Raw genomic sequence first — 23,643 nt, forward strand, 5'->3', positions numbered from 1 at the left:
TATGGAAACACTGCATTTTCGGGTGTTTAGCATCTCTGTACACAAAAGCCGTACGCGGAGCCAGGTTGTGTGGTCTCAATCCCTACATTTCCTTCTAAACTATAAAAACAACTTCAAATTTGTCCAAAAGACTGTGTGCCTCTGTCTTTGCCAAATTGCAAACAGCTATTTGGAGTCCCAACAGAGCCTACATACATCATTCCATAACACAACAGTTTCCTGCTTAAAAAACAGAAACAAAACGCTAGCAACAGGGAAAGTAAAAATCAATTATCATTTCTTCTTCCTTCCAGATAACTGCACTTAACAATGGTTTCCTGTCATCAAACATGCAAGCTCCAACTTTCACCAAAGTACATGCCATTCCCAAACTTTCCACAGAGCCCAGGATTTCCAACCAGAGCTGAGCTGATGCAGACAAAGCAAAGCCACTCCATCCTTCCCCACCAAGCTGGTTAGTTCGAGGTGCCCTCAGTCACGGGGGACTCGGGGGGGTGCAAAGGTTCACGTGGAAACACTCAAGCTCTAATAATATGATTCAGTGTTAAACAGGAAGCTCTCAGCAAAGCAAAGCAAACTGCTGGGAGCCAAACAGACAGCTCTTGGCATCTCACATCCCTTACAATTAAGGCAGGAGGAGGAGTACAGTGAACAAGTGCTGTCATGATGTGTTTTGACGCAAGCATAACCATAAAAAAAGCACTTGTGACTCATACATTACTTTAGTAACAAAAGCCTTCATTGATTACCTCATCAGAGACCTGCATTCCAGTGCAAAATTGTGCCCAAACCTCCTAATCCTTACCAAGAGAGCAGCTACCCACCCAGGCAGGCCTGCACACACAAGGATTATTCCCGAACCAAGGAAGCAACGTTTATTTTAGGTGGCCTTTTCAAGACAGAACTCTGCTTCCAAGAGCAGCACAGCCCTTTATTTGACACAGAAATCCATGACTAACTCAGGCCATTGAAGAGTGACAAAAACTGCTTCCTACCACTCGAACTTTGAGTAGACAGCAGTGTTTCATTTCCCCCCTAAATCTGCCTGTCTGGCCCAAGAACAGGCTTTTTTCAGCCTCTTCTCTCACAGCTATGGGGCATTAATTAAATTTCACAGTTACCTAAAGATGGCTGATGTTCAAGAGTCATTCCATACTTGCTTCACTGTGGTGACACTGTTGGGCTGGCTATTTCAGCAGAAATCCAGATTTTATGTGATATTCTGCGATGATTTTTTTTTTAACCAACCATACTCTGCAGAATGTTTGTTCAAATTACCTTTCACTCTTTCTTCTATTTGCAAATTCCTAAAACTTCTCTAGTGAATGTGCACACCCTCTAGGTACATTCTGTGCACTGGCTGCTCTACACTGTTCCATAAATTTAGGTTCCTTCCTCACTCGTGGGGGCACTCAAGAACCAATCAAGACGCCAAAGAGTCTGAAAAGCCACAAAGTAACGAAACTATTTAATCTACAACAAGCACGTTGTTATTGGAAAACATCCCTCAAGAAGCACTCCTCCTCCTCCTGAGCTGTTCTGAGGCCATGCCAAGTTCTCAAATCATGGGCTGTGTAAGGGGCAGCAGGAAAGTGCAGAAGGATAAAAGGGAATAAAAACAACAGACACGACTGAACCGGTCAGAGAGTCACGCAAGTGGAAATCCGTCCAGGAATAAAACAACAGACTCAATAAAAGTCTGCAGGAGAATACAGGCCAAGCATTGTCACTGCACTGCTAAAGGAGCAGCAGCACAGGCACGGAAAGGGGACAGCACGGAAACATGAAGCATGGGAGTGATGGGAGTGATGGGATTGGTGTCCCCAAGTGTTCAACTCGGCCCCGTGTTCAGCATCTGTCTCCAGAGCAGTGAAAGTGGACACACACCTCAGGTGCTCAGCCCACAGAAGGGAAAGGCTTGATGTGCTTTGGAGAAACCAGGTCCAGGAGTGGCTGTTTTGCCTTGATTTAAAGGGAGTTTAGGTGTAGAGACACACACACACACAGACTCTCACTCACCTCCTCTCATTATAAAGCAAAATGAACCCCCCTCCAAACAACACCCAGTAATAACAATACAAGCCAAGATTCCTGAAGCACAGGCACCAACCAGGCTCTTACCAATAAAAGCCTGACCTCAGGGATGGTTTCATGGCATAGGAAAGCCTTTTCCCTGCCTCCTGCATCAGCTCTGGTCCCAGCCACAACAACTCCACTTACCTGCTATCAGGAGCCACTGGTACCTCCAGCTAATTGACTGATTCAGCAGAAAACCACTCGAGCTGAAATGTAGACATCTGCTGATGTTTTAGTAAGTTGAAGTCACCTCAGTTCAATCTTGCTTCAAAAAGGTAAGCAAAACCATCATTACATCTGAATTTAAAAGCTGTACTGTACCTACTACACAAGAAAACACTCCCAGTAAGGAACTGTTCAAACCATTCCCTTTGAAAGGTTGAAATTCGAACCAATAAAGGGAAATAACCTTCCAGAACTAAGTTATGTGTTCCCATATGTGCTAATTTCAAGGTCTCAACCATAACTAAACTCACTGCTCTCCTTTCTGTAACACCTTTCATTAGAACACACTGGCACTGCACACACATCAGCTCCTTATATCCAGTGATTTTTGCACTCCAAGGCAACACCAAAGGTCAGAGATAGCAGCATTCCCACAGGAACAGTGCATGTAAGAAAGCCTGGAGCACCAGGAAAACCAGCACCAGTAGTCCTCAAAAACAGGGAGCAGGGAGAGAGTTGGGGAGTTTATCCTGCAGACCAAGTAATCCCCTTCCAACCCCAAGGGATCCATTTTAAAAGGCAGAGCTCTTGATAAAAAGTGCTGGAAAAGAGCACTGAAATTGCATCATCATCATCCCCCTGCTCCTGCCCATGAAGTATTATCCCCATTTTCAAAAACAGATTAAACAGATTTGTGATTTGGCCAAGGCATTTTGGTAAGTGTGCAACAGTGCTGGGAACAGAACATATTTTTCCCCAACAGCCAATCTTTGTTTAAACCATTGGATTGTCCCCCAGGTCTTCCTTCTACAACCACCTGAAGAGGCAAAACATCAGGTGAGAGACACATCTTCAGCAAAAGGGAGATTATTTCATTACATTAGACTGAGGTATTTCAATCAGAGTTTGTTGCACAAGAGGAGCTGTTCAAGGAGCACAAAAGTCGTGGCTGTGAAGCCTCCATGGCAAAAAGCAACACACACACATATCTTGAGCAATGTATCACATCCTCCCAAACAGAGCCAAAGGAATTTTCATTTCATCACTACTTCACTATTACACCATGAAACCTGCACATTAAATGCATACATTCTAATTTAAATCCATAGTTAAATAGTGTAGAATTTGCAGATGCCAAGCTACACAAACCTGTGCTTCTATGGGAAGCAGGACTTTTTTTCCCCACTATCAAAGAGAAGAAAATTAAAACAGTATTTCAAGTAATTACAAAAAATTAAGCAGGAAAAGCTAAACTTTATATCCTAAATATTAAAAATTACTCTTCTTTATTACTAAAGGAAAGCAATGAAGAATTCCTCATTCCAGATGGCAAACAGCTGCCAGGTTACTACAAGTGTTACTCACTCCTGTCACCTGTCCCCTGCAGAACCACCTGCAAACGTCCCTGTGAGGCACCACTGGAGCTGCTCAACAGCCAGGACACATCCCAACCCCTGGGGATACCAAAGGACTCACTTTAATTTTGTTTATCTGTGTTATATCTACCATTTTTAATTAATCATACTCCTACCCTGCCCCATACCAATGGAATGAAAATGCAAGAACTTTCACTGGCCAAAAAAAACAGACTATCAATTATTTTTTAATTTTTGTTTTTGCAATAACCAAACTGCTTCGGTGAGGCAAATACATGACAAGTACTATCTTCACTTTCCTTTTTATTCCTTGTCCTCTGTGAATCAAGGGCACTGCTGTACCCAGCTCAGCCTGGTCTCACTCTATCTGCATTCCTGCAGCCAGGCACCACAATCCACAATAACTGGATCAATCCCATGGGACAAAGAACGTGCTGTGGAGGGCAGTGACAAAAGCATCTCGGTGGGTTTGTGAACCAACCCCACTCTGAGGTTTTCTGATAATAAACCATGTCTTGAGAATAGTTTCTTTTGGTTTAGCTTCAAATTCCAGACCTTTTATTATTTATTCTTCTGTGATTTAGCTCTTCCAGAGCATTAAATTTTCTAAAAAAAATAACATCTATACAGAAAAAAAAGGGTTCTGGTATATAATACACTGTTTCACTCTGCTTTGAACTCTGGGCCTTTCTCTCTGTCAGAGACAAAGCAACGTTGTGGGAAGTGACAAAATATTAGCAGAGACTTCCAGAATAAAAATCAATATTGAGTTTTCTGTTCTTCTTAAGCAGTCAAACTGATGCCATTAAGTTTATTAAATGATTGAAATGCTGAATAAAAAGCAAGCTGCAATCAACTCCAAAGAGTTCTTGGACAGAGGAAAATTCTGCTGCATTGCTCAAACTATTAAACTTCCCTGGAGGAGCAGAAATTTTCAAAGATCTAGAGAAAGCAACATGTTTTACTTTCCCCCTCCTGGAAATGCAAAGTGACATTTGCTCAAGTCGGGCTTCCCCAGTTTATCAAGGGAGCCCTTCCCTCAGTGGGACTGTCCAAGCTGTCAGATCCCAAACTCCTCCCAATTATCCACCACAAACCCCCCACATCTGTCTGCTGGACCTTCCCTGCACCAGGAGCCCATTTGCTGCTCTTTAATTTCTGTCAGGCACAAATACTGATTGCTACCAAATCACACATTTCTGTAGTAAAATCGGAACGTGGGATTGAATATTTAACAATTTCATCAGTGATGGGATTTCTTCAAAATTCCACTGCAGAATCCACTTGTCTGGCAGAGCTGAAGAGATGTAAATGAGTTCCATGCATATGCTGCTGCATAAAGAGAACTGCAAACACTAATTTTCACAGCACTTAAATTAACATGTTTCCATTTACCCTTAAAAACTGGTATTTGTAAGATTCAGAATTTCAGAAAGATGGTGAAATGAAATGTTAATCCCTAGTTACAGAAAGTTTTTCCTGGTTTCCCATATGTGTACAGCATTACACCACACTTCTGTCAATAGTAACAAAAAACCTTTTATCCTGAGAACATATATATATTTAAATCCCTATATCAGTACAGGAAGCACCACAAAAAGTGGGGCATTTACCTTAATGCCCAAGGTGGCCCCTAAGTTAAAGTTATCACAAATACAGATGTAGCAACAAATACTACATAGCTGGAGCCCATTTCCCTCATTTTTAACTCATACATTCAATTATTTTATGATCTTAGAAACATCCATCTGGAAAAAAGTAAAAGACTAATATTTTAAATTCCATTAAAAAAATCAAAGCAAAAATGGAGATGATAAAGATTAAAATATGAAGATCTAAGAGACCCTTTAACAATTCTGGAGGGCACAACCATGGCCTTAACCTGCACTCTAATAACATGTGTACACGTTCCCAGTATACAACAATGTACAGGCTTTAAGTCAGAAAAGCTGAAAACTAAGACAACAGACATCTCAGATGATTAAAAACAGTCTCTATAAACTTATGTTCTTTAACATCCTTCCTCAAAAAAGGAATATTCACGATTTTTCCCCCCACATGCACAGATTGTTCATTAAATGGTGACTTTAATGCACGAGTTTGTCATGTTTTCTAGAGAGAGTCAAAAAGGTGCATTAGATATTTTTAAATTATCACTCCTTTAATCATCACAGGGAATTGCAGCAGAAAGGCCCTACGAGCACTAATTAGTTCAGTTATAAAATTGTATCTTACACTCAAGTTTTGCTCTCTCTCCTGAGAAAACACCAGTTTATGTGGAAGTGCCAGAAGAATCAGTGACTTTTCCCTAAGAACTGTCCAGGTAACGGGACAGGACACCTTCACCTGATGCAAAGAGCTCGAAATACCACACGAAACCTTAAAGTCTTCATCACTGTTCAAAAAACACAACACAGAGTTTAACAGGAAGTGGTTATCAAATATCTGCGTTCAAAGATACACCTGTGAAGTGCAAGACCAGGACCATCAGTCACACAGTTTGGACCTACTAAAAATAGTACCAGCACGATTTTGCTGCTTTTCCAGTCCAACTTCATCAGTAGTCTCCTTTTACTTCCTTTTTCTTATTATTCCAGGGTCTGTGGGTCACAATTATGGCTGTGAACCCAGCAACCAGAAACACCCTGGATCTCTCCTGCCTGTGGAGTAGGTGGCCAAGGACACCTTTGGCTGTTAAGCCCCTCAGGGATTCAACTGACTCCCCAGCACCAAGTGACCCGGCTAAAGAACATTTTTAAGAAGGAAATAGTATTCTCTGGTTAGTGTGAGAACCAGCTGACAAGGGATTTAGTGGTGCCAGAGCACAAGGAGGCAGCTGCACCCTGGAGACAGGATCAGGAATCACAAAGAATGATCTCCCACGAGCAGAAAACTTCCACATTGGCCCATGTTTGATATCTTTATCAATGATCTGGACCGAGGGCACCCTCGGGCAGTTTGCAGGTGACACTGAGCTGGGGGGCAGTGCTGATCTGCTGGGGGGCAAGAAGGCTCTGCAGAGGGATCTGGACAGGCTGGATCCATGGGCAAGGCTGACAGGGAGAGGTTCAACAAGGCCAAGAGCTGGGTCCTGCCCTTGGGTCACAACAACACCCTGCAGTGCCACAGGCAGGGGCAGAGAGGCTGCAGAGCTGCTGCTGGGAAAGGCCCTGGGGGTGCTGGTCAGCACAACATCAGCCCAGGTGGGCAGGGAGCCAATGACACCTGGCCTGGATCAGGAATAGTGTGGCAGCAGGAGCAGGGAGGGACCATCCCCTGTGCTGGCACTGCTGAGGAACCTCCAATCCTGGGGTCACTTCTGGGCTCCTCACAACAAGAAGGACATCAAGGGGCTGGACAGTGTCCAGGGAAGGGAACTGGAGCAGCTGGAGAGCTGGGGAAGGGGCTGGAGCAGCAGGAGCAGCTGAGGGAGCTGGGGGGGCTCAGCCTGGAGAAAAGGAGGCTCAGGGGGGACCTTCTGGCTCTGCAACTCCCTGACAGGAGGGGGGAGCTGGGAAGGGGTGGTTGGGCTCTGCTCCAGGGAACAAGGGACAGGAGGAGAGGGAACGGCCTCAAGTTGTGTCAGGGGTGGTTTAGGTTGGATATTGGGAAAAACTTCTTCACTAAAGAGTTGCCCAGCCCTGGCACAGCTGTCCAGGGCAGGGGTGGAGTCCCTGTCTCTGGAGGGATTTAAAAGCCATGTGGATGTGGCATTTGAGGACATGGGTCAGTGGTGGCCTTGGCAGTGCTGGGTCAACGGTTGACTCGATGACCTTAAGTCCTTTCCAACTAAAACGTTCTATGGTTCTATGAAATGCTGATAAAACTGCTTTACCAATCTTATTAATATCTTCCCATCTGGTAATGGAAAAAGCTGCACTTCTGACTTGTCAGGAAAGTAATCCCAAACCTGCCTCTCCCCTTCTCTTCCCAGGGATTGTTTTTCAGGCCCACCAGTAAACTAATCTGACTTGAGCACACGATGTGAACACCAGAGCTCACACACAGACCTCTCAGTTTTAACTCCCTATCAGCTTGTTTTAACTAACCTTGGAACCAAAGGGTTAGTTACAGTTTATTTGCAGGCCTGAATCTTCCTTTATATGTTTTTATAACGCTCATGTTTTAATGAACCTGTACTACTGTATAAATCAGACGTGAAAATTAAAAAAGCAAGCTTCTAAGAACAGGAGCAGTGAGAAGGATATTTTTAATTACTGCAAATGCTTGAAAAACTAAGTTTACCAATGTATTTCAGAAGGGAAACAAAAGCCTTCTGTAACAGCATATCCTTCGACTCGATGCACTTTCAGGAGAAAACTGAATTTAAAAGAATAATCTATATAAAGAAGTATGCAATGTTACCTACCGTGCACACAAATAACTACAAGATGATTCATTCTGAAAAGCTCACCAAGCCCAATAATTTTGTGTCAAGCCTGACCCCATCTGAGAGGTAATACTCCCTAAAATGTTATGAAACAGAGGGCAGAGATGAAATATATCTGTATGTACATTAAAGTTTTATCTGCTGTTGCTCTCCAGAGCTCCCCAGCCCGTCAGGCTGGGGCAGTGCTCACTGAGGTTCTGTATCACAATCCACAGCACAGAGGTGCTGCAAGTGAAGAGTCACAGGCAGTCTGGGAACTTGAGCTGTCATCAAAAATGAGTTTAAAAATCAGAAGAGGCCTATGGAGTGTCTGCTTCAGACCACTTATCCAACCAAAGATGGCAAGGGATGAGGGGAAAATCTGCCATTTCATAGATGTGGAACATAACAGTAAAAAATTTACAGTAAGAAGAGGTATCACAGCTAACTAATGAATATAGACCAAGTCCCAAAAGATTAAGTATAAGGTCATTTTATCTCTCAATTTCAAGTTGAAAATAAATCAGCCTGGTCTCCACAGTTTCAATGACACCACCACAGGAGGGACCAGGGATGGCTTCCTGAGAAAACAAACACAAAACAGGCGTGGGGGTAAACACAGCAGAGAATTTCAGAAACAGAATCAACAGCAAGACTAGAAAGGAAGAGAAAAAAAAAAAAAAGGAAACAAAAGGCTCAGTGCTTGACACTGACAGAGGGGGAAAAAACCTCTCAAAAATAAACAGCTTGTAACAAAAAGTAAATAATTCATGGGCTGGGCTCAAGTGGGGCATGTGCTGGTCATATGTGCAGCGTATGTTACTGGCACCACTCCCCAGCATGTTCCATGTTGTAACAGCTCAAACATTTAAAGCTGAAATGTGCTGCCTTCAGGGACGCCGTGATCTGGGCAGCCCTGACGAAACACACACCACTCCACATGAGCACGGGCTAATTTTGGCTCCCAGGTTATTTCTCCATACTCCAAACAATGCTTTGCTTGGCGCTCGCTCACTTCAAGAGCTTATATTAAATGTAACCAGTGGGAGCGTGAAGCAACTTTTAAAAGCAGCAGACTCAGTTTATCTAAGATTACATAAAATGACTACTGTGGTGTCTGTGGCTCCTCCAGGCCACTCTGTGCCCGGATCCAGGCTCTGGATGAGCAGTGCACACATTTAAGGAGCACACCAGCAGCCCCCCTGAAGCTGAGCACACCCCTCTGTGCACTCACATCTCAAACACAGCCACACAGAACATGAGGCTACCCGTGGCCCAGATGACAGGCAAACACACTGGTGTAGTTTTAGGACTTCAAAACACAGGGGAAAAAACACCTGATTCAGATGGAGTTCAAACATGCAGCTTCAAATACCTGCTTTCTGCACCAGCCGGCTGTGCCTCCCCTCTCCACAGTCATTTCCATTTCTGTCGGAGCCTTACCAACAATGTTGTTGCTGTGCTGACACACAGATCCTTTGAGGAAGGATCATCACCACTGTCTGCTCCTCTCTGACCCAAATCAGCCCCTTCTGCACCCAAACCAGTGCCTGCTATAACATCTATTTACTTCCTTTTCAATACATGTCCTGTAGTATTTTCATTTTAAATCCCCCCCAAGCAATTGCTCTTTCCTTTGTGTTTTTGTATTAAATCATTACCTGCACGAGTCAAATCCTGTCTCCTTTTAGAACATCTTTAAGAGGGTTATTCTAATGACTTAAAGATGGTGTGAACCATCACAAGTATCTAGGGGCCTTTCAGATTTAAAAATAAAAGTCTCCTTCTCTCAGTGAAGAACTCGATCAGCCCAAGCCCTTGCTCTCTCTGTATCACACACTGGCACTGTGTTCTCAGTCAGCAATTTATTTACCACAAAGTATCCCTAAAAAAACATTGGGCAGTTACATATATTCTCTTCTCCAAACCTCCTGGGCAAAGTTTGAACAAGCAGCTCCCACAAAACAAAACAGTCCCAAGAAGGACAAAACTGTGCTGGTGTAACACATCCAGTAACCAGCACTTCCCTCCCCAGAGCCCAGGGATGTCCCAGCTCAAGTGCAATGTCACTGCAACAGGCTCCCAACCCCCCTGGGACTTACCTATATTTATCTGAGAATAATTAACCCTAAACTACTTAGACCTTCCAGATAAGGAATTCAACTGGAGGAACAAGAAAACCACCAAACCCTGTGCTATCAAATGCTGTTGCAAAAAGAACAAGTTGCAGACACAGGAGTTTGTGAGTTTACCCTGGGGATGAGCCACATCAACACCTTTCAGTAAAAGAATGGAATCACAGGAGTATTATGAGAATTACCAAAAACACACCCTGCTTTCTCAAGCCTCCCAGACAAAGAGGCTTGGACAACACATTCCTAGACTGACATCTCTCAGGTTCATTTCCACAACAGCAGGATTTTATCTCCACCTCAAAACCTGTGGAAACGCCCGATTTTTACAACCGACATTTTTTATTAAACCACCTTCCTCAGTTTCTTCTCCCTGTTATTTCTCCAAATAGTCAAAATCACACTCTCCCACACTATGGTTATTTTGTATTCTACATAACTGAGCTTTCAAGCTCTTCAGATGAAGTTCAATTATTTTATGTCACACTTTACAGCAACGTTCCAGCTAACACAAAGAACACACATCCACGAACATGAATAACCTTTCCTTCAGCTACTATTAAGCCAAAATAACTTTTCAACAGTAACCCCAAACTTAAAACTTTTACAGAATTTTATTTTATCCTTCTGACTGAGGGCTCAATTATTTATATTCAGATGCTTATTTGATTCTTTGCCATGGCTTGCATGCTTGTTTTCTTTAAAGGCTTCAAACCACCCAGTTTGCTGATAGCCCCAGATAATAGTGAATAACCTCACGTAAGAATCTTGAGTACTTACTAGTCCACAGCAGACCAAACTTATTTATAGCTAAGTAGCAAGCTGGGGTTAGTGATCTCTTCCAGGCTCAACAATCTTCCAACCTCAGAATAACCACCCCATAAAACAAGCAGGGCTCTTTCACTACTGACAGGAAAGTCAACATCTGTGTACGAGGGTGTGCTGGCAGGAGTGCTCTGGCTGCACTGCAGAGACAGAAAAAGCCATTCACAACAGGCCAGAATGCATGAAGGACATTTAAAATTTCCATCACAAATTGCTTTGAATTTGACTTGCACGTTTAAAACAGGGGAAGGTGGAAGGATCTGAGTTCTTCTCCCAACTGTGAATGAGTTTTTCCATTTTATCTTCAGATGAGTTTAACAATTAGTGCCAAATTTTTCTGTCTGAATCAGGCAATATTCTCTATATCCTATGATGCAGTTAAGGAAAAAATACTTTCTGAGAAAAAAGCACCTTAGCCCACAGGAAAACCTTCAAAAAAGAAAACAGCTAGGAAAATTGAATTTTTTTTAAAGTTTAACAGACTTCTGGCAGAATCTCAGTTACAGCGAAGAAAGTTTTGCTACAGAAAGGCTGGACATTTACAGAATTGGATATTCAGGCAAAGACAAAAATGAAAGCCCTCTGGAAAAGCCTGCTGTGCTGCTGTCACCTCCCTCTCACCCCACTCCTCTGCTTCACCACTCACACCACCTTGTACACCTCAGCTCCCAAGAACTCCTGAAGGCCCTCCATGATCCTGCTCCAACTGCAGCACTCCCCAGAGTGCAGCAATCCTTCAGGAGGCAGGAAAACAGAAAAGGGGATGCAGTGAGTGGAGAACTAAGCAATGGAACAGGCAAGGAAGGGCACAGCTCTGCACCTCTCACTGCACAGGGGTGTTTTGTCTTGCCAGGGCTCTCAAGGCATTTGAGCGCTGCTAAAGGGTTCTGGAATTTGCTGATAATACAGAATAAAATGCATTTCTCAGCTTTATGGACAGACCAATACCAGGAAAAGGTTTTAAAAACAAAGGCTTGGATTTCAATTGAAGAGGATAAACAAACAACCGAACTCCTCCTGTGGTTTTTACCTATTGCATCTCTTTCCGGAGTTGCCACACGCGCCCGAGCACTTCAACTGCCACACACTGGGCTTCCCAGGTCCAAAAGGTTTGTGGTGATGATCAATATCTAGAAAGCTGAATGAATAATACTCTACCCAACCCCAAACTGTAGAGCTCACCCTACACTCTGAATTCAGCCCTGCATTCATTTCAGAACCCACGTTCCCAGCATGGGGGAACCACCTCAAACTGCTGCGCTTCTCTTGCACTCAGTGATGCAGCTGCAAAAGTGGTGCCAGGAAAAGGGCTGTCCTCTGACCTTGACAGTACCACTGGAAGCAGGACTGCATGAGGATGAATTTCATCACTGTGAGAATCTTATTACCCAATCTAGTAATTTTAATAAAGTTACTTCAGATTATATTGCACACTCTCCAAAGCAGGGGTTTCATAGCCTCTGAGCAGTATAACAGTTCAGTGTTTGGTTTGCAGCACCTCATGCCACTAAAAGCAAAAACATTCAGTGAGATGAAAGGGCAGAGAGGACCAGAGCCACCAATCCCTCTGACAGAACATCCTGGGTCATATTTACACACAAGTGCTTCGGCTGCTTTCCCCAAATCAAGTGTTCAACCATAAACCATATCCAGATAAACCATACCGGGCACAACACCTCCTATAAACCTCCTCTGAGCCTAACCCAGTGTCAAACCATGACACCCAGCCACACCCAGGACATTCACACATGTAGGGAAAGGAAGTAACTCTGCTTCCTTTAACACCTCTCTACTCATGCTGTTATTGACTGCTTACACCTGTGGAAGTGATAAACAGGGGTTTGACTGATGATCATTTGTGTGACTCACTCCTACTATTCTATGTCAGCACCCAAGTTCCCCAAACACTGCACTGGAAATGAAGGATGGTATTTGTTATCACCTGCTCCTCCTCCAAGTGATGGTTTGACTGAAAAGCTGAACTTCTTCCCCCTGGAGAAAGGCTTGGAGTGAGCAGCCACTTCCATCAGAGCAGGAAGCCAATGCAGCTACTTCCAGGCCTGCTACCCAAGGAGTTTTGGAAGGCTGGATGAGCTCAGCTGATTTACTGACTGCACATTTGCCTTCAAGGGCACTCTGGATTTACTGTCCTGCACAAAGAAGGGACACCAAAAGCCCTCTCCAACGACAACTTTGAGATGTTTCTGCAACCTACCAAGCTGAGGCCTCAAAGGCAATACAGGAAATCCAGATCACACCTGATCTACCTGCACTGCCAACTTCAGCAGATTTACATATTTCCTGAAAACCCATTGTGGGTATATGCAGCCCCTGCAATGAAGGACATGTAAAAATCAGAGAGGTTTTTACAATTATCTTCAAAACAGTGTTTTTCTTTCAGGCAGTTGACAGAAAGCTGCACAAGCTCTAGTCAGTCCCCTGCCTCACAGGTATGGAAGTCTGCCTTCCGAGATAAAAGGGCTTTTTTGGGACACACACATACTACAGACAAAAACACCACATAAAATTTTAAAAAGGGCCATCTACCTCCACTGTAGCCTTAGTGCTCCATTTTCCCTTGAGCTTGTGACTCCACTACTCCACAATGTATTAAAACACCAACTGGAGTAGTGAGCTGGGGAGCAAAGCCTGGCTTAAGGCAGGAGATGGGGCGATTCAGCACATTAACACTGGCTTCTGCTAGGAGATGATCCATAACCAAGGAACTTGCAATCCTTTTTCTCTCATGGTTTTCTCTATGTATTCACATTTAAGGAGAGACTGAAAAAGGAGAGCCAGAAAGCACATGGTATGACACAAAAGAGTCATCTCGGTGTCCAGTCTTAGATTCACCTTTTTCTGAATTTTTTAATTTAAAACAAATAGTAAGCACACCTCTTTATCCAAGAGCATGCTGTCACAAGAACTCTAAGGATTAAAACATTTTTACATTACACTGCAAGTGTTTTTTTAATACACCAAAATTAGTTTTGGTCTTACACTGGTTTGGATCTTTCTTTTCCTTTCCATTTTTATTTCATGTAGTGTAACAAGCTCTTAAAACTGCAATTCCTTCATGTACAATTCCACAAGACCCAACCAGCTGACTGCTGCCCAAAGCCTGTGCAGGCCCATCACATCCTCCATGCCAGCTCCACTGCCTGCCAGAGCTCTCTGTGAGCCACTTCAATGCAACAGCAAAGACCCAAAAATAGCAGGAAAAGCAGACAGCAGTGGCTCACGGAACATCTGATGAGCTCCAAGGCCAAGCCCAACCTGCAGGCAGGAGCACTGCAGAGAACAGGACCTCCCCTGCCCTGCTCCATTTCAGCAGCAGCGAGACACCGGATCAGCTCCGATGCTCAGCAAAGCACAGCCCATGTTCCTGAAGAGGGAGACCCCAGATTCTTCTAAATCACATTTCCCCATTAAACATCCAAGTCAGAGCCTCCTTACATTGTGGAACTGTAACAACTGTGTTGCCTCCTGGCTTGAGCTCTTGAGATGATCTTCAGCTTTTCCCAGTCCTTTTTCAAGGCTCCCAGCAAACCCTCTCACTTCTCCTCACACGACTACAAACCCCACAAATTCCCTGCCCATATTCTAAAGCAAAACACCTTGGTCCTGTGTCCTCACCTTTGCCATGCAGTGACTGAATTCTCCTTTTCCATTTTTCTAACCTGTACAGAGCATGATGCTAAAATCAATCACGGAGTTTCCTGAGTTGTAAGGGACCAACAGGGATCACAGAGTTCAACTCCTGATCCTGCACAGGACAACCCCAAGAATCTCCCATGTGCCTGAGAGTGTTCATCACCTTTACCATTATTTTTACAGGCATTTTTACTTGCTTAAATAATCAGCTTGCTCTGGTTCAAATTTGAACTTACCCCCCACACTTGAGTACACTCACCCTTCTCTTCTCCAAGCCTTACTCTTTAATCTTATTTCTCTGTCTCCCCCATTGCTTTGCAGGCCTTCACCTGCCTGGAAGGGCCAGAAGATCATGGGATCACTCCAGGAGGGAAAGTGTCTTCTGTAAGAGCCAGCTTCCATCATTTATCCTTCCCAACCACCTTCCCTGTGTGTTTACTGCACTGATTTAACCAACAAGCCTGTCTACTACTCAAGTATATGAACTGCATGTTTAGGCCTTGTCTGCCCAAGTTATATTCTACCCAAATTTTTCATGTATTCTCAGTCTTAAAAAAACAACAAAGAACATCAAAACAAACAAACAAGCCAGGTAACGGTGTTTCTATCTTCATAAATAATCAGACTTTTACCTTAGATATAGTAAAATAACTGTACACTGTGCTAAGACACCAACATTTCTTTTTGAGAAAACTGATGCCTCAGTGGAAGTCAAACTAATTTTTCCCAATTGTGACAGGAAAAAAGGAAGAAAAGGGAAAAAAGAAGGAAAAGGGTAAGCAAAATATCTGCTCCCATATCACAACCCATCAGTGAAAAATCAGAATTTAAAAGCAACTTCTATCAACACATTAATTTGTCCATATAATTTCTGAATCAAATCCACACGTTCATCTCCCTTTCTTTAAGTGATTTAGAAAATCTGACTTTAAGTTCAGCACAAAGTGTAAACACCTTTTCCATTACACACTAACCTGACTTCTTATCAACACAAGAACTAAGCAGCTTATACCTCATGACCTGTATCTGTGACTTACTTGAAGAACAAGAATTTTCAGAGAATCACTGTATATTATACAAAAATTATCTTTGGAACTGTGCAGTGTACTCCAATAAGAAAACTACACCAATAATGAACACAGGCATCAAAATCATCTGCTTGTGAGAACACTGTTGGCAAGTGTAAATACACAAATGTCCAACTAAATGTTTGATGCTTTAGAAGCAATTTTAATTAAAAATCAAGCCAAATGCTGACTGTTCATTAAAACACATAATAAAAAAGTCTCTTGCTACAAGCCCATGACAGATTATTAAAAAAGGCTTGCAGGGGAAGCAGAAAAGCCTCCTGTGTACCTGTTCTAACCCTAAGCCGTGACATGTCACCCAACCACACCTGCACTGCCCCCATCACCAGATCCAACTACAGCAAGGGCTGCTTTTTTATCAACAGAAGATGGTGAAATAGGGATCCCACCATTCTCACAAGCAAACTATCCCAGCCCTGCTCAGTTGAAACCCTGACAGCTGAGTTTACAGCCTCTGGGGTTTCACACCCGTGTGTGACCCATTAGTGAGCCTTTAGTGCTCCAATTCAGCCCCATAAAAGTGACCTACCCCAACCCAGCCCCCCTGTGCTCCCTCTGGGGAAAACAAACACACTGAACCCCTTCAGTCCCTCACTACTTGGGGCTCCCTGCAGCCTTCCATTCTTTTCAGCAACCATCCACTTAAATCCCTGCACTCCTGGAAGATTCTCTAACACAGATTTGATTCCAGAATGAAGTTCCAGCCCCTCCCCACTCCCCTATTTCCACAGTGTCCTCACATCAGTGCTTTGACACATCATGGCACAACAGGCATCTCATGATCTCCCCAGTCATGGCTTTCACACACACTCTCCTACTACTTCTCAGAACAGTTTCCCACCCTGTAGATTTGCCCTGTGTACTTCCTGACATGCCATTGGTTTGGGTTTTTTTTAATGGATTCACTGACTCCATTTTTTGTCCTCCTTATTTGTGAGGACAATGTTTACCAACATTGTAAATTCCATCTGTAAATATTTATTGCATTTACTCCAGATCACCAACAACAGAATCAAGCAGCAATATTAAACAATGATCAAGTATTTTCTTATCATGATTTAGCACTAAGCTGCACATTATTCTATCTAACCAGCCTGTGCATTCCAGAAATTCTGCTGTTGGGAATATAGACACTATTTTTTTCAATATGGAGTTGTAGTTACATGAAGCATTTTATGTAATTATAGTTATTCCCATCCCTGGATAATCCAAATGGACAAGGTGCTGAGCAGTCCAATCTTATGGTGAAGTAATTTCTGCTTTTGGCAGGGCTTTGGCTGGAGCTCTCTTCTGTAATTCTTAAAACCTTAAATTAGCACTGAATTAAAATTAATTCCAGTCAACTTTATACTAATTTTGTCCTGCTGCATAACACCCTGATAATGACAGGTCTCTGGCTTTTTTTACTTTACAGCTCCAGTTCTCCAAGTGTTCCATTCCATGCACATCCTTTACCCACACGAGCTGCATTGCTGCAGGGATGTTTGCATCAGGACACACAGAACTGCTCGTCAAATGCTCCTGGTTCTCATTTCATTTGGTGCACGGGGACAAGCACAGAGATGATGTGTTCACATCAATATTCACTAAGCCACTCTCAAATCCTGAACACTGAACATTTTCCTCCCACCAAGACTCCAGCACACATGGAGGTGGTGCTTTGTCCAAGTACCTGAGAGGACAGAGCAGCACAGCAGAGAGGACAGAGCAGCACAGCAGCACGTGCAGGGGCTGCAGCAGAATCACTCAAACAGGAAGAAACAAAGACTCCAACCATGCACAGCCCTTCTTTCTCCCTGTAAAAAATGATGCATCACAAAATGACCAAGATTTGCACCAGCTCTGTGAGTAACTCCCTAAACCCTCAGCTCCTTCAGTGATAAAGCAGCAGTGGCTGAGCCTGAACTGAAGGAGGAACGTTTATTCCCTACGCCATCCAACGTGGAATAGCTGCAGAATAAATATGGTTCCTCCCTCCACTGCTTTATCTAGGTCAGAAAACTCCTTAAAGGCAGGAAGTCGCAGGAAACAAATGTCACTACACATCAACTTTTTATCAGGAAAACAAGCAAGGCAGCAGATAAACCCACCACCTTCCCAGGATTTCAGCCCAGACAGCAGCTTATTAGTGAACTGCTGGGAAAACTCCTTAGAGCTGCAAAAGCCACGGCCTCGCACCACCACATGGCAAATTCCTGATTTTCTTGGAAAGATTATTTTTTTCCTGTATTTTACATGATTTTATAGAAGTTAACGGCACTTGGGAGGTCTTGAAGCACCACTGCATTTACTGAAAAATACAGCAAATCAGATGCACAATCATATTTTGAATAGCTCAGGCATGGCTGCGAAAAAATCTTTGCTTTGTGCATGAGAATTACACATGGTCAAAAAAAACCAACCCCAAACAAAAAAAACCCAACAGCAGCAGAATCCCTCCACAGCAGAATTACTCTCTAAAACACATCTACCTTCACGAAGGAACAATATTTACACTAGAGTGTTCTTACCTAATTAAAAGCAAATTAATCAAACATATTTATTTTGAAAAGCCAAGGTGAAAGATTAACTTATTTTCTTCATTAGCTCATTTAACTTACTACTTTTGCTATCAGCTGAGTGTATCTTCCTACTCAAACATGGCACATTTCACAACAGGAGAGCAGTATTGTATTTTGATTTAATCAATGCAAAGAATGATTTAATTTACATATCTCCTAGCTCATTATTATAACTGAAGGTAAGAATCTCAAAACTCTCTTTCAACTGCAGATTCTTGGAACAGACAATTTTAATACTGACTTTACACCTTTAAACCAGAACAACACTCATCTTGCTTTTGTCATAGAGTTGGAATTTTACAGACAATAAAAAAACCCACAAATTTTTAAGATGATTTCCCAGTTTATAGTATTTCACATAACCACAAAGAATGTACTTACTCCTATAGCTAAGTAGAGATGTAAGAACACTTTTAAGATCAGTAAAATTGTAGAATTGGGTTTCACATACATATCAATCATATCAACAGAAAAAGCAAATCAAGGGGGAATTAATCCAAATATAAACTTTTTAAGCTTTACCTCAATCAACTGATTTGTATCTGACAATTTGCAACACTGTTTTATTAGCAACCAAAAAAAAAAATCACTCATAAGGTGTGTGCAAGTGAGAGGGAAATATGAAAAAAAAGAGCTGCCAGAAACGACTGCAACACAAATTATTACTATAGAAACTTCCCGCTCATCTCTATTTCCATTTCAAATCATATGTGCTCTACCTTCCTCCTCCCACGCTGCTCTTCAGGCAGATCTGCTTAAGTGAGAACACTCCTGCTACTGAGCCTGACATTTGCAAATCCTCCTCTGAAGTAGCCAAAAGCCCACCTCTGAGCCCAGCCCAGCTGACCTATTAGTCACCGTGGCACAGCCCCAGCGTCTGCCAGAGACAGCAAAGGAAAGTTTCTGGAGTCTCATTCTCTGAAGTCACAGCCAAGCCCAACCTTTCTTACTTTTCTGCTCTGAGGTCATTTGTGAGTAACTGGCAGTTTTAACACAGGCAGTGTGGAGCTCCAAAATACATCTCTGAACACGAGCCCACCCCAAGGTCTCGCAGACATCTCCCCCAGCTGTCGTCCTCACCAGCCACTGTCTGTCCCTGTCAAAAGTGGTGTCAAGGAAGGGAAAAAGCAGGTGCCCACCCAGCCTGAGGGACTTCCAAGACGTTGTAAGTACAGACTGCAATACACTGTAAGAATATATTAACAGGAACTCCTTGGAAAACGTGTTTTGTTTGATTTCTTAGAGTATCTAATACTTATCTTTGTAAGAAAAGCTTTAAAACATAAACCATAACCCAAAGCACAGCAAAGCATGTTCTCAGCCAGCAAGGAGCACTACCTAAGGAGATGTTTATGGTCTGTTCACTTCCACTGGTGGTTCCAGTGAGAAATTTCCATGGAGCACGTGCAGTAAGTTCCAGTCACAGAGCCACTGCAGTTTTGTATGTCAATAAAGTAACTCCAGTCAGATGACAGAAGGAAGTGCAGTGATACACTCGAGGTTCTCTATAATCTGTTGCACTATTTCCTGCTCAGGTAACACTGAACCTAACAACAAACTTTTCCAAGGAATCTTGGATACTTGATCCTTGTTTAGAATGGACTGGCTTCCATCAGCATGAAAACTTCTACTGCTTAAAAGACACCAATAACCTCAATATGCAGCTCCAGACCATAAGACCAAAGTAAAAATATTGGTTCAGCCCTCTGTGCACAAGGAGGAAAAGGAAAGGACAAACAAAATTTTAGTTTCCAGCCATATAGGCTTGACTTAGGATTAGTCAGTAAACATTAGGCTGAAGTAAAATGTACTCAAGGTGGTAAGAGCACCCACACTGAGTGATGTAAGGAAGTCTGCAGAGTGAATGACAGAATGGGAGAGTTATTTACTGTCTCTTACTATAAAAGAGCTTCAGTTGCATCAAATGAAATTACCAGGCATCAAGTTCAAAAGCCTCAGCAAAAAGAGGTGTTTTCCCAATATAGGCTCCAATGACGTTGCAGAACTCACTGCCCAAGGACACTGTGGGTCACAGGGATGGATAAAGAAATTAAAAACAAAACAAAAGAACCCCAAACTCAGTTACTAAAAAAAGAAAGAAACGCAAACAGTAAATGATTTTTACTCAAAAAGAAAGGAACTTTGACTTTGGATCCAAAGGGAAACAAAACCATTTGCCTTGATCCATTCCTATGGACCTCCCTGGGCATCTGCCATGACCACTCCTGGAGGCAGGTCAGGGACTAGATGTGTCTCTGCTCTGACTCACAAATGCTGCCCTTGTGTTCGTGCTACCTTGTCTACGAATCACAAACCTACTTCCACAAAAGCAAAACCAAAAGCAATGACTAAAACACAAAGTCTGTGGGTCTGTCAACACGAATAAGACACTGCCTCGAACAGTCAGGCCCCCGAGATGTCAGGATTTCTGTGAGCTGCAGTGCCAACACACAAAGCACATCCAAGAAACCCAAAAACAGCACCAAAACAAAAGCACTCCTTCAGAGGGAAGCTGTACCCAGCAGTCCGTGTGTTTTTCCAGCTGTATCAGTTACATCTGTCTGGAATGCTGCCTCTCCAAGAGCTGTACACAACAGCTCTGGCAACAAACCCTGCTCTGCCCAGCACAAAAGGTATTTTTCCAGCCAAGTACCTCAAAATGCAAATATTGATGTTATGATTTACCTGGCAATGCATCCGATCAATGCCTTCACTGCAGGCAGGGAAAATTCCAAAGGCAGCAAATGAAACCCATTAAAAACCATGCACTTTATGGACAGGAGAGGGACAGTCTGTGCATCTCCAAGGCAGCTGTATAAGGATAACTGCACTGCTTTGGTTTGGGTGTCTTTGGCAGGAGACTGGAAGATCTTCCATGCCATGTGTGCTGTGACAGTGACAGGAGAGCTCCTTGCTGGACACACACAAAAATGGCTCTTTTCTCCCCACCCCCACTCGATTCATCTCCGAGCCGACAGCTGGTCTGTACACACACAAGGAGGTATGGGAGTCTGTCAGGAACTGGGAAAATAAAAACACACTTCCCACTGCTATTACCTCCTGCTTGATAACTTCAACATTTCAATTGTGAGTGAGGCTTCCAGGGAAGAATTAAAAATAGCAACCAGAACACTTATTTTAATGCACAGTAATTCCATGTTTCGTGACAGTTCTATCTGTAGAAGGAAAGATGCTTTTATTACAGGTAAGTGCATACTCCAACATTAATAATTTAATTTCCCCAGATGTTAAAAAAATGTGTGTTTTGCAGGAGACTACCAAGTTATATTTCTGTTTTTCCCTTCCAAAACCAGGAAGCTCAACAGCATTATTAATGCAGTCACATTTAAACACTGTGCTGAAACAAAAAAAAATAAATACCAAGGACATTGGAACTACAGAAATACAATTATTAGTGACAAGTAAATAAGACATTTCAAGTCTGCAGCAGTATTTTACTTGATGACATCTTAAGTCACTATTAATTGGACAAAACAGGGATGGACCCTCCATTCTTGGTTTCCAGGATCACTTAAAAACAAACAGAAGGAACAGGCCACCCTGAATTCTTTAAACTTCACCTGCCATTAAAATTTCCGATGATTGTGTAGTCATAGGCAGAGCATATTTATTACTGGCAACAGAGCAGGATTAAACAACAACAAAAATAGATCTGGTGATTACTTCAGCTGGAGGCTGGCAATCATCAATCTTGAACTCACACCAAAACTACTTGCTTTCCAATCATGCTTCAGCCATTAATGTTTGAAGCAACTAAGCTTGATTCTTAAAATCCAGGAGCCCATCTTCAGTGTGACCAGTTAAATCTACAAGGAAACTCAAGAACACAGCTACAAACAATATTAGTCATCAGCAATTCACAGCAAGGACTTGTTAGAAGCAGACAGGACTCTGGATTTGCCTGAAGCCTCCTGTTTAAAAACAAAAAAAAAGCTTTGCAAATAATGAAACTACTATTTCCCCATTCAACTCCAGTAAGACTTCTGTTTTATAAACAGGTTTATTTTTTTTTAAAGCAACAAAGCAGCATTTGCTCCTGATCACCAATCTAATTGTGACCCTGTGGACTCTCCCTGCCCTTCAGGGGGAAGCTCAACCCCCTGCACAGTGACTGGAGCCCCTCGTTCACCACTCCCCTGCAGGGCTGAAGGCACAGCACCTTTTATTTACCAGACTGGATGGCCCATCACACCTACATTTTGCAAGCAGGAGATCACCACTTCCACCAGTCCACAGCCCTGCAAATGGGAAGCTCCGTGTGTGCACAGCCCAAGGAATGGTGTCACCTCCGAGCCAATGCCAGTTCCTGCACCACCACCCACGGGCACTGGGGAAGAAATTTTAACTACAAGCAACTTCTCATCAGCGCTCAATTAAAAAGTGACACACAAAAAATCCTTCCCAATCTTCTTTCCACTTGAAAAGCAACACTGATGGAAAGAACTAGAATAAATTACAAGTCAGTGGACAGCATGAAGAAGCTGTATTTCTTTTTTTTCCTAAGGTCTTAAGCATTTAACAGAATGCTACTGACTAAATTACTCCAACTAATTCTAGACTGTTTGCAATCAACATATATCATGCACAATTGTGCTTGCAATTAGTATATTACACCAAACTGTTTACAAAGAATGAAAGTATTTGATCTGCATTTCATAAACGTGTTAGATTAAAATACAGATTAACCACATGTCAAATAATTATTAATATTAAAAAGCAGAAAGCAAAAATAGAAGTGACAGTTAAAGGTCAAACAAGTCCTCCAACTATACTCAGGATTATACAACTCTCCAGACGCTGGCACTGTTAAAGCCCAGAACAGGCATTTCCTAGAAAGCAGCAAGGTAAGACAATTTGATTTTCACAGAGGAACCAGGTGGGGACACCAACATTAAGCCAACAAAGCCGAAAATATACACCACCGACGTCCTAAACACAGTTTAAAAGCCTGTAAGGCATTAAGGCTGTGTCACTGATGGCATGTGCTTTATAAAGCCACAGCACTCGTAACCTTTATGGTATTTCTTAGTCAAGGCAGCTAAAATACACTAAACCAACACACTTTCACTTTTCCTACATGTGACTCCTGAGAGCACAGATCACTTATTTACAGTTCAACACACCCTTAAATGTCGCGGGCAAGGCCTCACGTATCCCCCTAGAAAATCATTCTGCACAGACAGTTAATGTTTGGTAATGGCAAAGGAATGTATTACCGCTTAAAGCCCCTTAATACATTTGTTGTCACGTAAGGAAAACATTCGAAAACGCTAAGGCCAGCAGGAGCATTTCACGTGGACGGCTGGGTTTGCCCGTGAGAATAAACGCTGAAATCAGGCAAGGAAACTGCCACAAAAAACCAGAACAACCCCCCTG

At 42.8% G+C, this 23,643-nt stretch overlaps 1 protein-coding gene across 5 annotated transcripts in view; it reads right to left on the minus strand.

Annotated features, from left to right (window-relative positions):
• FOXK2 (forkhead box K2) overlaps positions 1 to 23,643 on the minus strand; it is a 54,596-nt gene that overhangs the window by 23,136 nt on the left and 7,817 nt on the right. The window contains exon 1 of one of the 5 annotated variants that reach the window (XM_064675688.1): positions 21,304 to 21,419. The exons of 2 other annotated variants lie outside the window; for them this stretch is intronic. In XM_064675688.1, coding sequence (XP_064531758.1) covers positions 21,304 to 21,404 — 101 coding nt within the window. In that variant the 5' untranslated portion in view covers positions 21,405 to 21,419. Of the gene's footprint in view, positions 1 to 18,965; positions 19,307 to 20,931; positions 21,267 to 21,303; positions 21,420 to 23,643 lie in introns of those variants that run through there. 2 more of the 5 variants (XM_064675687.1, XM_064675689.1) reach the window with 2 other exon arrangements.

The sequence above is a fragment of the Pseudopipra pipra genome, chromosome 19 (genome assembly GCF_036250125.1).
Source record: "Pseudopipra pipra isolate bDixPip1 chromosome 19, bDixPip1.hap1, whole genome shotgun sequence".
In the NCBI taxonomy this organism is placed as follows: domain Eukaryota; kingdom Metazoa; phylum Chordata; class Aves; order Passeriformes; family Pipridae; genus Pseudopipra; species Pseudopipra pipra.